The sequence below is a fragment of the Pleurodeles waltl genome, chromosome 8, assembly GCF_031143425.1.
Source record: "Pleurodeles waltl isolate 20211129_DDA chromosome 8, aPleWal1.hap1.20221129, whole genome shotgun sequence".
Lineage (NCBI taxonomy): Eukaryota > Metazoa > Chordata > Amphibia > Caudata > Salamandridae > Pleurodeles > Pleurodeles waltl.
This window is the reverse complement of record NC_090447.1, coordinates 1,526,790,470-1,526,804,139: the sequence shown is the minus strand read 5'-3', so window position 1 is coordinate 1,526,804,139 and position 13,670 is coordinate 1,526,790,470. Positions and strand designations below refer to the sequence as shown.

Sequence of the window (13,670 nt, the reverse complement as noted above, 5' to 3'; positions counted from 1 at the left end):
AACTGCTTACCCTGCACCACGACCAGGAGCTCTTTTTCACACGATTTGGGAATGCCCAGTGATTGTGCAATACTGGAAGTAGATACATCAGGCATTGGAGAGGGTGATGGCCTACCAAGGCGGCTCTGACCCTAGAGTAGCCATGCTTGGCACAATGGAGGGCTGCAGGAGGACAAGGTGGGCACCATCGCTGTTGGCTTTGGTTTCTTGATGGCCAAAACGGATATCGCCTGCCACGGGAGAAGTGGAAAAACTCCTACACTGGGAGAGTGGACAAGTCAGAAAATCAGAAGAAAAGATTCATAAGGCCAGGGACTGTTCCAGATAAGAAGAAAGGTGTAATATGATCAGGGGCTGCTCAAATAAAAATAAAACGGTCCCACCCGGCGGGAGCAGTCCCATCATATATGAGAAGGACAACATGGCCTGCTTTCCTTATATGACATGACATTGCTTGGTCTGACATTAATGATTGTCGTGTCTGAGTTTACATTGTTTAACAAACAATAAAAAGAGTTGTCAAATAAAAACAATACAAGTGACAGTAACAATGTCTATCAGGAAGCCTCGTATGTAGATAATGTTTTATTTTTTGTTTAGAGTATTGGGCTTTTCAGTGAAGCCTTTCCACAGTAAGAGCAGAGTATGGACCCATCATGTGCATTATTTGGTGCTGCAGAAGCTAAACCTTTAAAAAACATCTTCTCACATGAAGTGCACTGAAAGGATTCACTCCTCTATGTAATCACAACGGATTAATAAGAACTGATGTTTACTGTAAAATGTTTCTCATACTCATAGCAGTGATATGGTCCATTCCTGTTCATGTTATGAGGTGCTTTTGCAGCTATGCCTTTAGAGTAAAGCTGTTCTCACAAGCAGTATACTTGTGGGCATCACCCTATGAGGATCTGAGCTTCTCTCCTTTGAGTGTGTGTGTGTGTGTGTGTGTGTGAGTCCTTTAGGGGCATAAACAATAGGAGTTATGAATTTTCAGTAAAGTATTTCTCACACTTAGTGCAATGATATGGTCTCATACTTGAGTCATTTGGTGATGTTGAAGACTTGACTTTTGGTTAAGTTCTACTCCCAGGGTTTCAAGCTTTGTGTGGACCCTAAGGTGACATTTAGGGGCTGCCTTGGGTGCAAACCGCTTTTCATGGCCAGGACAGTGAAAGGCTTCACTCCTGTGTGAACTCCAAGGTGTTTTTGAAGATTACACTTTTGAGTAAATCTCTTCTCACACATGGTGCAGTGGAAGGGCCTTACCCCTGTGTGGGTTCGTTGATGCTTTAGAAGATGTGGCTTTTGAGTAAAACTTTTTTCACACTCCCTGCAGTGATAGGGCCTCTCACCTGTGTGTGTTCTTTGATGTATCAGAAGATGTACCTTTTGAGTAAAGTTCTTCTCACATACAGTGCAATGAAATGCCCTGAACCCTGTGTGGATTTTCTGGTGAGTTACAAGATGTTGCTTTTGAGTAAAGCTCTTTTCACATGCATTGCAGTGATAGCGCTTTACTCCCATGTGCAACTTCTGTTGTGCTAGAAGACTTGACTTTCCAGTGAAGATCATTTCACAATCTGGGCAGCGGTAAGGTCTCAGCTCTGGGTGAATTCTTTGATGTGACTCAAGAAGTGACTTCTCGTTGACTTGCTTGCCACACTCAGTGCAGGTGAAATGTCTCTCACTGTTGTAGATTCTCATGTGCTTTCTTAATGAGTATCGGTGCATCTCGTTCTCGTTCATACTTTCTGTCCCTGACTGCTCTGAAGAAGAAAAAAAAGTAAGATCATAAGAGGCAAACATGCTACATTTTTTCATTTTAAATTGAGTGAATTAGACCAACATGGCCCTTATAATATTGCACAAAATGAAGAAGTTACTTACCTTCGGTAATGCATTATCTAATAGATACCTAGCTGCAGACTCCTTACATTAGAATTTCTCATGCGTCCGACTGGATCTGCATGAGCAGTACCCCTGCAGGCCGTCGAGTAGCTTCGTTAGGCGTACAGGAGGAATGAACTCCACTCAGGACGAAAACCGTCTCCAAGCAATTGCGGTCTTAGAAACTCCAACACGCAAAGCTGCTGACATTGTGTGTTCTTTTTGGAGCAAAATAGATCTAACCAAGGCTCTCCCTACTGCTGGAAGAAACCTTGTGCCACCTCGGAATGGAGACACTACTTGTGATCTGCTAGGCTTTGGCAGCTGAGTTTTTCTTCCCTGGCATTCAGGGAACCTGCCAGGTGTTGAACCACTAGGGTTATGCCCTGCTGTTCTAGCCATGTCCAGAGATGCAGGGCCTCTTGACAAAGGGTCCACGACCCCATCCTGCCCTGCTTTTTGCAATACTACAAGGCAGTGGTGTTACCGCGAACACTTGCACTAACTTCCCCTTGCCAGAGGGAGGAAATGCTTTCAATGCTAGCCAAATTGCCCTGAGCTTCAGCAAGTTTATGTGGAGTCCAGATTCCGCCGGAGACCAGAGTCCGCTGATCTCCATCTCTCTTAGATGGCCACCCCATCCCAATAGTGACGCATCTGTCTCTACTGTCAGAACTGCTTGAGGAAGGGAGAGTTGTTTGCCTTTGATCCAATCATGGTTCGTAAGCCACCGCTGTAGGAAACTGGCCCCTTGGTTAAAGTAAGCCCCCCACACTTTTTGCCTGATATCTCATGCTAACGTGACTGTGTGTGTAATGGGATCCTGCTAACTAGGCCTCAGCACCTGCGTTCTTTCCCTAAACTGTATAATTGTTTCCACAATTGGCACACCCCTGGCACACAGCTAAGTCCCTTGTAAAAGGTGCCAGTGGTACCAAGGACCCTGTGACCAGGGAGGGTCCCTGAGGGCTGCAGCATATATTGTGCCTCCCTAAGGGATCCCTCACCAAACACATGCACACTGCCATTGCAGTTTGTGTGTGCTGATGGGGAGAAAAAGGTAAATTCGACTTGGCAATCCTCTCAGGGTGCCATGCCCACAAACTACTGCCTGCCTCTCACTGCCTTAGCAAGTATAGATAAGTCACCCCTCTAGCAGGCCTTGGAGCCCTGAGGCAGGGTGCACTATACCACAGATGAGGGCATAGCTGCATGAGCAATATGCCCCTACAGTGTCTAAGTCCATTCTTAGACACTGTAAGTGCAGTGTAGCCATACTGAGTATGTGGTCTGGGAGTTTGTCATTACGAACTCCACAGCTCCATAATGGCCTCACTGGCATTGGTATCAAACTTATAAGCATATTAAACCCACACTGATGCCAGTGTTGGATTTATTGTAAAATGCACACAGAGGGCATTTTAGAGATGCCCCCTGTATTTTACCCAACTCTTTAGTGCAGGGCTGACCAGTCTGTGCCAGCCTGCCACTAGCAGACAAGTTTCCAACCCCATGGGGGTGACAGCCTTAGTGCTCTTTGTGGTCAGGAAGAACAAGTTACTTACCTTCGGTAACGCTTTTTCTGGTGGATACACTAGCTACCTGTGGATTCCTCACCTTATGAATTCGTCCTTGCGCCAGCATCCAACAGAAAGTCTTCTTCCTAGCTGTCCACGTCGACAAGGACGTCATAATGGCACTGCTCCACGTGACTCCGTCTGACGTCAACGTGCCAGTAAGAGGTCCTCGTCGGCGTACTGACGTCAGTTTCACCTAATTTCTTACGTGCCTTTGAGGCGAACAGGTGAGAACCGACCCATCAAAAACCGTAAGAAAAATATATATATACACAATAACATTTCCCATTAAACGCATATATTTACATAAATACATAAAAACATATAAATATATACATATATATATATATATACATATCCACAGATAAGCAAAAATCAACCATCACAAGATAACTGTGAAATCAGGCAGGCAACGGGGAGGTGGGAGGGACAGTGAGGAATCCACAGGTAGCTAGTGTATCCACCAGAAAAAGCGTTACCGAAGGTAAGTAACTTGTTCTTCTGATGGATACAACTACCTGTGGATTCCTCACCTTATGAATAGAGTCCCAAAGCTGTACCGCACTCGGTGGTGGGTGCCCGCCTGATTACACCAAGAAATCTTGCAATACCGAGCGAGCAAAATGACCGTCCCTCCTCACTTCAGAGTCCAAACAATAATGTTTTACGAAGGTATGGAGCGACGCCCAAGTTTCCGCTTTACATATGTCTACTAATGGAACTCCTCTCGCTAGGGCCGAAGAAGCGGACTTAGCCCTAGTAGAATGGGCCCTGATACCTTCAGGAGGAACTTTCTTCGCCAGAGAGTAACAAACTTTTATACACAAGATGACCCACCTGGAGATTGTTCGTTTCTGGACCGCTCTGCCCTTCCGCTGTCCAACATACCCTACGAACAGCTGATCATCCTGACGAAAGTCTTTTGTCCTCTCCAGGTAGAAACTCAGCGCCCTCTTAGGGTCCAACCGATGGAGCCTCTCTTCATCCTTAGAGGGGTTGGGGAGGAGGGTAGAACGAGGGAAGGGTAATAGCCTGCCCTATATGAAAAGGAGTGACAATTTGTGGCAGAAAAGCCGCCCTGGTTTTCAACACCACTTTATCAGGGAAAAACATGGTAAAAGGAGGTTTAACAGAAAGGGCTTGAAGCCCCCCAACCCTCCTAGCAGAAGTAATCGCAATCAAAAAAACAGTCTTATCTCAACGGACATGAATGCATAAGCTCGAAAGGCGAACCCATCAGAAACGTCAATACTAGATTCAAGTCCCACTGAGGCATGTGAAAGGGCGTGGGAGGAAACTTATTAACTAAACCCTTAATGAACCTATTTACAATCAGAGATTTAAATAAAAAAGGCTGGTCCGGAAGGCAAAGAAAAGCCGACAAAGCCGCCAAATAACGTTTAACCGTAGCTACCGTACAGCCTTTCCTTGCCAAATCAAGAGCAAACAAAAGAACATCTGAAAGGTGGGCCTTCAAGGGATCTTTTTGATTCTCTCCACACCAAACCACAAATTTAGCCCACCTTCCGGCATAAATGGATTCAGTGGAGTGTCGCCTGGACGATAGAATAACATCCACTACACCCGGTGGGAGAGAAAAGGAACTCAGGTTGCCCCGTTCAATCTCCAGGCATGAAGGTGCAGGCTGTGGGGGTGTAGAACCTGCCCCCGCGACTGAGAGGAGGTCTGCCCTGAGCGGGAGACGGAGCGGAGGGCACTGAGAGAGTTGAAGCAGGTCTGTATACCATACCCTTCTCGGCCAGTCCGGAGCCACCAAGATGACTTGGGCCCGGTCTTGACGAACCTTCCTCAGAACCCGAGGAATCAAGGGTATGGGGGGAAACGCGTAAAGCAACTGGCCGCTCCAGGACATCTGAAACGTATCCCCCAACTCCCCTTGCAACGGGTACTGGAGGCTGCAGAACAGCGGACAGTGTGCGTTCTCCCGAGTGGCGAATAGATCCACCTGAGGCGTACCCCACATCCCGAAGATGTAGAGGACCAGGTCCGGATGGAGACACCACTCGTGATCGACTGAGAAGTGACGACTGAGACCGTCTGCACGTACATTCAGTGCTCCGGCCAAATGATTCGCTATTAAGCAAATCCGATGGTCCTGAACCCAGGACCAGAGCCGCAGAGCCTCTCTGGAGAGAAGGTACGACCCTACTCCTCCATGTTTGTTTATATACCACATCGCAGTAGTGTTGTCCGTCAGGACCTGAACCGACCGACCGCGAAGGGAAGGGAGGAAGGCCTTGAGCGCCAAACGTATCGCCCGCAACTCCAACAGATTGATATGCAACATCTGTTCCGCTGGAGACCAATGACCCTTGATCTACAGGTCCCCCAGATGAGCTCCCCACCCTAGAGTGGAAGCATCCAATATCACTGTGGCCACAGGAGGTGGTAGTGAAAACGGTTTTCCTTGGGAAAGGTTGCCGTCCACTGTCCACCAATGAAGATCCGCTACAGCGTCCTTGGAGATCTTTATTGAATCCCTGAGATCTCCTTTGTGCTGGAACCACTGCCTGCGGAGGCACCACTGAAAATCCCTCATATGCCAGCGAGTGTGAGTGACCAACAGAATGCAAGAAGCAAACAGACCTAGCAGGCGTAAGACCTTGAGGACTGGAACTGCCGCTCCAATTTGAAACATTGGAATCAGTGCCTGAATGTCCCGAACCCGCTGAGGCGGGGGGTAGGCCCGAAAAACAATGTTGTGTCCAGTACTGCCCCTATGAACAGGAGGTGTTGAGAGGGCTCCAGGTGAGATTTGGGCACATTTACTGAAAAACCCAGATCGAAAAACAACTTTGTTGTCATTCGCAGATGAGACAACACAAGCTCTGGAGTCTTGGCTTTGATCAACCAATCGTCCAGGTAGGGAAAAACCGCTACTTCCCTCCTTCTGAGATGTGCTACAACAACCGCCATCACCTTCGTAAAAACCCGAGGTGCTGAAGTAAGTCAAAACGGAAGGACCGCAAACTGATAGTGTTGCGTCCCGACCACAAACCGGAGATACTTCCTGTGCGACTTGAATATTGGAATATGAAAGTACGCATCCTGCAAGTCGACAGACACCATCCAGTCTCCTTCGTTCAATGCCAAAAGTACCTGCGCTAGGGTCAGCATTTTGAATTTCTCCTGTTTGAGGAACAAATTCAAAATCCTCAAGTCTAGAATCGGTCTTAGACGACCGTCCACTTTGGGAATCAGGAAATATCTTGAATAACACCTCTGACCCCTTTCCTGCGACGGCACCAACTCTATTGTCCCCTTTGACAACATGGTCATAACCCCCTGTTGCAACAACAGAAGATGGTCTTCTGAACAAAATGAGGGACGGGGGAGAAGGGAGGAGGGGACTCCTGAAAGGGGAGAGCATAACCTTTTTCCACAATTCTTAACACCCATGAGTCTGTTGTAATCGACTCCCACTTTTGGAGAAAAAGACTCAATCTTCCCCCTACAGGAGAAGTATGGACGATAAAGTGGGGAAAACTAGGGCTGCTTCTGCTGTTGTCCACCGGAGGAGGAGGATGAAGATGAAGGCTGCTGGGTTGGCCCTCTAGCTCTACCCCACCCTCTAAAGGCACGATAGGGCAGATTGGCAGGTTGCTGGGCCAAGTATTCTGACCTCCGAAAGGCAGACCCTCGTGTAAACCCCATAAACCTGCAAAAAGGTCTATAAGATGCTGCAACAGAGGTCTGTAAGCCTAAAGACTTAGCTGTTGCCCGACAGTCCTTAAACCGTTCAAGGGCAGAATCCGCCTTGTCTCCAAAAAGCTTTTCCCCATCGAATGGAAGATCCATTAAGGTGGATTGAACGTCCGATGAAAACCCAGAGGACCTTAACCAGGCATGCCTCCTAGTAGCCACAGATGTTCCATGGCCCTGGCTACCGAATCAGACGTGTCCATGCCAGACTGTATAATTTGTTGTGCAGCCGCCTGCGCATCCATAAAAAGAGACCCAAATGACCTTTGCACCTCCTGTGGCAGATCCTTGGCCATCTCTTTTGCGGAGTCCATAAGGGCGTGGACATACCTGCCCAGCACACAGGTAGAATTAGTAGCCTTGAACGCCATACTACAGGATGAAAAGACCTTCTTGGAAGACTGCTCCAGCCTCTTGGACTCCCTATCAGTTAGGACTCCAGGGAATGTTCCTGGAGCAGACTTCGCGGAGCAAGACGCCTGGACTACTAAGCTTTCTGGAGTCGGATGTTGTGACAGGAAAACTGGATCTCCTAGTGCGCCCCTATGTCTCCTCGCCACTGCCCTGTTCACTGCAGGAGTCGTAACTGGCTTCCTCCACAAGTCCAATATAGGCTCAGTTAAAGCCTCATTGAAAGGCAGCAAAGGATCAGCACTAGACGGCGAAGGATGCAACACCTCTGTGAGCAGGTTAGTTTTCACCTCCGCCACAGATAAAGGCAAGTCCAGAAACTCTGCTGCCTTCCTTACCACCGTATGGAAGGATGCGGCCTCTTCTGTAAACTCCCCCGGAGACGCAATGTCCCACTCCGGGGAAGTATCCAGCCCACTTGCAGTGGCCAGACCCTGGAATTCATCCGAAGGCTCAATCTCACCTTCCTCCAGCTGTCTATATTCTTCCTCCTCCAAAAGTCTTAAAGCCTTCCTACGAGACCGAAGATGTGTCTCCAGAGCCGGTGTCTATAAAGAATCCATCGACGCTGACGACTTCGAACCTCAGAAAGGCCCAGGAAGAGATGGGTGACTCCTAGCCTCACCCGGCGCCGACACGGAGTCCAACGATGACCTCCGCGGAGTCGGTTGGCAGGAAGGCGATGGAGACATCATCGACGTCGAATGGCGCGGCGATGGCGTCGGCTGACGCAATGGTGGAGCCACCGTCACAGGTGGTGAACTCCCACAAGGGGATACCCTCAGCGCCGATCCGACACTCTCCACAGGACAAAAGGGCATAAATGGAGCCGCCTTATACGGCGCCGGAGAGACCAAATCAAATGCCAATGGCCCCGTGGGACCCGCCGGTGCACCAGCAGGGGCCATAGATTGAAACACGGCATACATTGCATTAAAAAATGCAGCCGGATCCGCCCCCGGAGCCGGGAAAGCAGGGTATTGCTGAGTAGAGGTCTGCTGTCCATCAGGCTCCCTCGACGCAGGCAAAAATTGAGGGCTATGATCAGCAACCACAAAGACAGATGGCGCCGGCGACAACTCCGGACTCCTGGGCTGAGGCGTCACAGTAGGGCTCATCTCCCATGTCTTCTGGCGTCGAGAAGACCTCGATCGGCTCCGCTCTGACCGGCGCCGAGAGTCATGACGGCGCCGTGAATCATGATGACGCCGCTTCTTATGCTTCTTGGGTGAAGCATGGAAGGAATCCCTCTTATGGCCCTTCTTCGCTTTTGCCAGAAAAAGCTTCGCCTCACGCTCTTTTAGAGCCTTAGGATTCATACTCTGGCACAATGAGCATCCTTCAACATCATGCTCAGAACTAAGGCACCAAATGCAATCCGAATGAGGGTCGGTCACTGACATCCGAACCCCACATTCTCGACATGGCTTGAAACCGGACTTCTTTGGAGGCGACATTGTAACCACCAAAAAACGCAACAGTAATCAACGAGCGAGGAAGAAAAACCGTTGGCGTCGAAGGCACGGAAAAAAGGAAAAACTGATGCCAGTAAGCCGACGAGGACCTCTTATTGGCAAGTTGACGTCAGACGGAGTCACGTGGAGCCGTGCCATTATGACGTCCTCGTCGACGTGGACAGCTAGGAAGAAGGCTTTCCGTCGGATGCTGGCGCAAGGACGAATTCATAAGGTGAGGAATCCACAGGTAGTTGTATCCATCAGAACAAAGCCGCTCTGGGTAGGAACTGTAACACTTGGCGTTGAACCTCAAAGGCTCAGGCCTCCTGTTACAGTGCCCCAGGGCACCCCCAGCTAGTGGAGATGCACATCCCCTGGACCAAGCCCCACTTTTGGCAGCAGGTCCGGCAAGAAAATTAGGTAAAACAGGGCAGCTAGGACCACCCCTAAGGTGTCCAGAGTTGAAGCGACCCCCTCCCTGCAGAATCTTCCATCTTGTTTTGGAGGGTAGAGACCAATAGGATTAGGAATGTGCCCCCTCCCCAAAGGGAGTGGGCACCGGAAGGGTGTAGACACCCTCAGCGACAGTAGCTATTGGCTCAGCGAGTCAGTAGTGCCCAAACCACACCTACTAGTGAACTTTGCTGCATCTCTCTCTTCCTTTACTGCTTGGGAGATTAAGGTACAGGCCTCCTCCGGGACATGTGGCAGCTCTTGCACAACCATGTCCCACAAGGTAGGGTAATAACGGCTGAACAGGCATGCGTTCACTGACCGCAATGGTACGCTGATGGAAGAAAACATTTTCTTGCCTAAGCTATCTAGCCACTTGGATTCCCTGTCCGGGGGATCGGCAAGGAAAGTGCCATGGGAAGTTGAGGCTTGGACTACCATGCTCTCAGGGGTGGGGTGCTGGGTGAGGAAGCTAGGATCACCTGTGGCAGGAGGATGGTGGTGGGCAATTGTCCTGTTCACAGGAGCCCCTGTGATGGGCTTGGACCAAGTTCCAAGCAGGACATGAACCAGTGCTTCATTAAAGGGTAATAGGGGTGCGGATGAGGAAGAACCAGGCAAAAGCACTTCCGTCAAGAAGCTAGTCTTGGCCACCACAGAGGGGAGTTCGAGATCAAGGATCTGCACAGCCCTTTTCACCATCATTGCATAAAATGCTCCCTCCTCTCTACCACTGTGGGGGAAGAGAGCAAGCTAGTATCTGGGGAGGTGTCCAGTCCACTGGCATCTCCTAGTTCCTCATACCAGTCCAGTGAAGATGAAGTCTCTAACTGGTATTCTAAAGAGTCCAGTGACCCCCTCCCACTCTTCCCCCATGCCTGGCTGCTCCAGAAAATGCTCAGGCAATGCCCCAGGACCAATGGGCCCTGAGGGTGCAGGACTAAACTTCAAGTCAATGGAATTGAAAATGGGCTGGCTCTGCCGATGGGTGCCAGTGACTCCGGAAGCATTGGTGCCGGAGAAAGTCACATTGGCACGACCGGCGCTGATTCGAGATCGGATCCATGAGACCCCATTGGAGCCAAGGCCTGAGCCATCCGTCTGGAACCTGATGCGGCCTCCTCTGACGCCACCGGGCCCAAAGGTGCTCTGGAGGGGTCAGCCCACTCAAACATGCAGTGAAAAGCCTTGTAGAAGTCTTTAAATTGAGTGGTGGCTGCTTGTGGGAATGTGGGAGGCACGGAGTCAGACCTGGCAATGGCTCCGCAGAACCGTGCCTGGAATGCTGATGTTGATCACACATCGCGTCGGCTGACAAATGCGGCAAAGTCAAAGTCTGTTTGGACTTCTTCTTGTGCCTCTTCCCTGAGAGACTGAAGACCTTGAGTGCAATGAAGGGGACTTGGGGCTCAAGAAGCGGTCCCACGACCTCCTTCATAGGGGCCAAGATCTCCTTGCTGGCGTTGACCGCCGGGCCACAAGCAGCTTTAGGCTCTGTTCCCTCAAAGCTTCCGGCGCCATGGCCCAGCAATCCAATCCAAAATTTGTGTTGTGGTCATGCTCGAGACACCATAAACAGACCAGATCGGGGTCCGTAACTGACATGGCGCGGTGACAGGTGCCACACAGCTTGTATGCTTGAAACCTGCCATCCTAGAAGACATTCCTTCAACACACTTCAGAAACAGTCGACATAAATTGAAAAGAACTTGTCAAAAAGACGTAGAGTAGCTCTTCTCCCGATCACCGCTAATTGGTTCAGAAAGAAAATAACTGACGTCCACTTGCCTAGGTGGCGCAAATCTACGTGACTGTAGCAAAGACACTGACGCCGACATGCGGAACCGAATGAAGCCACCGGACGGCATGCAGGGGTGCTACTCATGCAAAGCACTCCGGATCCAGTCTGATGCCGAGGAAACTCGAAGGTAAGGAATCTGCAGCTAGAAGTCTCCATCAGATAAACAGTGCAAAGTTCATTTAAATACATTCCGCTGCAAAAACATCTTTCAAGCACAACACCAGAGGCAAAGCCATCATTATATTATTTAAAGCAAGTAGATAGTCCATTGCTGACTTACCAGTTCTTTAGAGTTTCCTTAAAATAAAGCTTGCACATAAATATGTGGATGTTGAAAATGCCCAAGATAAATAAGGAATGCTTTGCAATCCTGTTAGCAAAGGCCGGACATCCAAAATGCATGAAGAGGCACATATTTGACCACCTTGCACTTGCACCTTGGCACTATGCACTTTGTGGAACAATAAACGGGTTGAAGATTTTTTACAACTGAAGGTGGAGTAATTATTATCGAGTTGTGCATATTTAAAATTGTGGACGTTTATGTTTGGTGACTTAATGATATTTAAAAGGGAGTTTTTACCTGTCAAAAAAAGTTTATTTTAACAGGCTGCACTGCAGGTTACACTCTGGTAGTCAGGTCATACAGGGTAGGCCTGAAGTCAGTTTGCTCTGCCACTGTACTGGGTGGTACAATAGGTGCTGCAGGCCACATGTGGCATTTTAACTTCTAGGCCCCGGGTGCCGTTTCTACACCGTATACTAGAGACATACAGGCAAGTTAAAGGTTTCAATGAGGAATAACCTAATTTACCCATATTTAAAGGGGGAGCACAGGCACTTCACTACTGGTTAGCAGGGGTAACATGCACAGAGTTCTAAAGCCAGCAAAAGTACAGGGTTCAGCAAAAGGTGAAAAACCCCTGGTGGCAACGCAGAAAAGGTGGATTTCCTGCAGTATCAAGAGTGTGTATAGTAGCATGGCCTTGGCTGACAAAAACTAGGTGTTTTCATATTGGTTTGATGAGTGGTGTTATCAAGAGTAGAAGGTTGCAGATGACGACCTAGGTCAGATGGAATGTCTGTAGCTACTGCTTGAAGTGAGGGTTTTTCTTATATTTTGAGTGACCCCTTTTCCCCAAGGTGCTATTTTAGTGATTTCTCATGAGTATGTGGGGTTGAGCTCATGTGGCAGCTTAGAATCCTTGGTTGAGTCTGGAGCATGTAGCTCTGTCTCAGCATGTGGAATGGTGGTTGGTGAGGCTGGCATTCGTACTGATATAGTGAATGCAGGTGTGGATTTTCAAGCATGTAACTTTTCATCGCTGTGCATTTATTTTAATTTCTCCGGTGTTTCAAACGTGCAGTCCTATCCTAGCTTGATTTATGGACTTGTTTATTTGTAAAGTTAATTTATTTCTCGATGTTATATTCTTGCTATAGGTATGCAACGTTTTGAAATGTTCCTGACTTTGGGGGTCATTATGACCCCGGTGGTGAGTGGTAATGTGGCAGCAGTACCGCCATAAGGCTGGCGGTACATAATGTCACATTATGAGAATGGCGGGTTGGCTGCAGCCAACCTGCCACTTCTCCACTCAGACCGCCATGGCGGTAGCAGCCGCCGGGCCGGAGATGTCAATCTCCAGCCCGGTGGCCGGCATAGTACCGCCGGCGGCATTTTGAGCCTGACTACCACCATGATTTTCGATGGCGGTAGGCGCTACCGGTGACAGGGAAATCCTTCCCTGTCACCAGTAGGCGGCTCCCCCATCCTCCTCCACACCCACCTGACGTCCACACCCCCCCATCCAAACTCCCCCCTTCCGATCCTCTCACCCCTCCTTCTGATCCTCTCACCCCCCTACACGCACACACCCGCAGACACGGACCGCGCACACACTCACTCACACTGGCATACACAAATTCATACACGCAAACATCCAGTCATGCTCGCACACATTCTTACACACATTCACACTGACATGAAGACACGCACTCACTTTACCATTCTTACACACATTCACACACATGCATACACCCACGCAAACAACACTACACACACAGACGCATTCACGCACGCACTCACATTCATGCACACAACCACATACACAAACACCCCCTACCCCTCTCCCCTGTCGGAAGCCTAACTTACCTTCTTCCAGGTGTTCTTCTGGCAGGGAACGGGAAGGGTCACTGCTCCCGCCGGCAGCGCCTGCCAGCAGAACACCACCAGGCCGTATCACAGGTCATGATATGGCTGGCGGCGTTAAACTGGCATGGCGGTGCTGGTGGTAACATTGCCAGCTTACCACCATCCGCCAGTATGATCACTGCCTGATTTCCGTCCTTGTGGCG

The 13,670-nt window shown here is 49.4% G+C and overlaps 1 protein-coding gene across 3 annotated transcripts in view; it reads right to left on the bottom strand.

Annotated features, from left to right (window-relative positions):
- Window positions 1-562: 562 nt before the first annotated feature.
- LOC138248910 (zinc finger protein interacting with ribonucleoprotein K-like) overlaps window positions 563-13,670 on the bottom strand; it is a 92,967-nt gene continuing 79,859 nt past the window's right edge. For 2 of the 3 annotated variants that reach the window (XM_069202890.1, XM_069202891.1), the window contains one exon: window positions 563-1,769. In XM_069202890.1, coding sequence (XP_069058991.1) covers window positions 1,084-1,769 — 686 coding nt within the window. In that variant the 3' untranslated portion in view covers window positions 563-1,083. The remainder of the gene's footprint in view (window positions 1,770-13,670) is intronic. The other variant, XM_069202892.1, reaches the window with a different exon arrangement.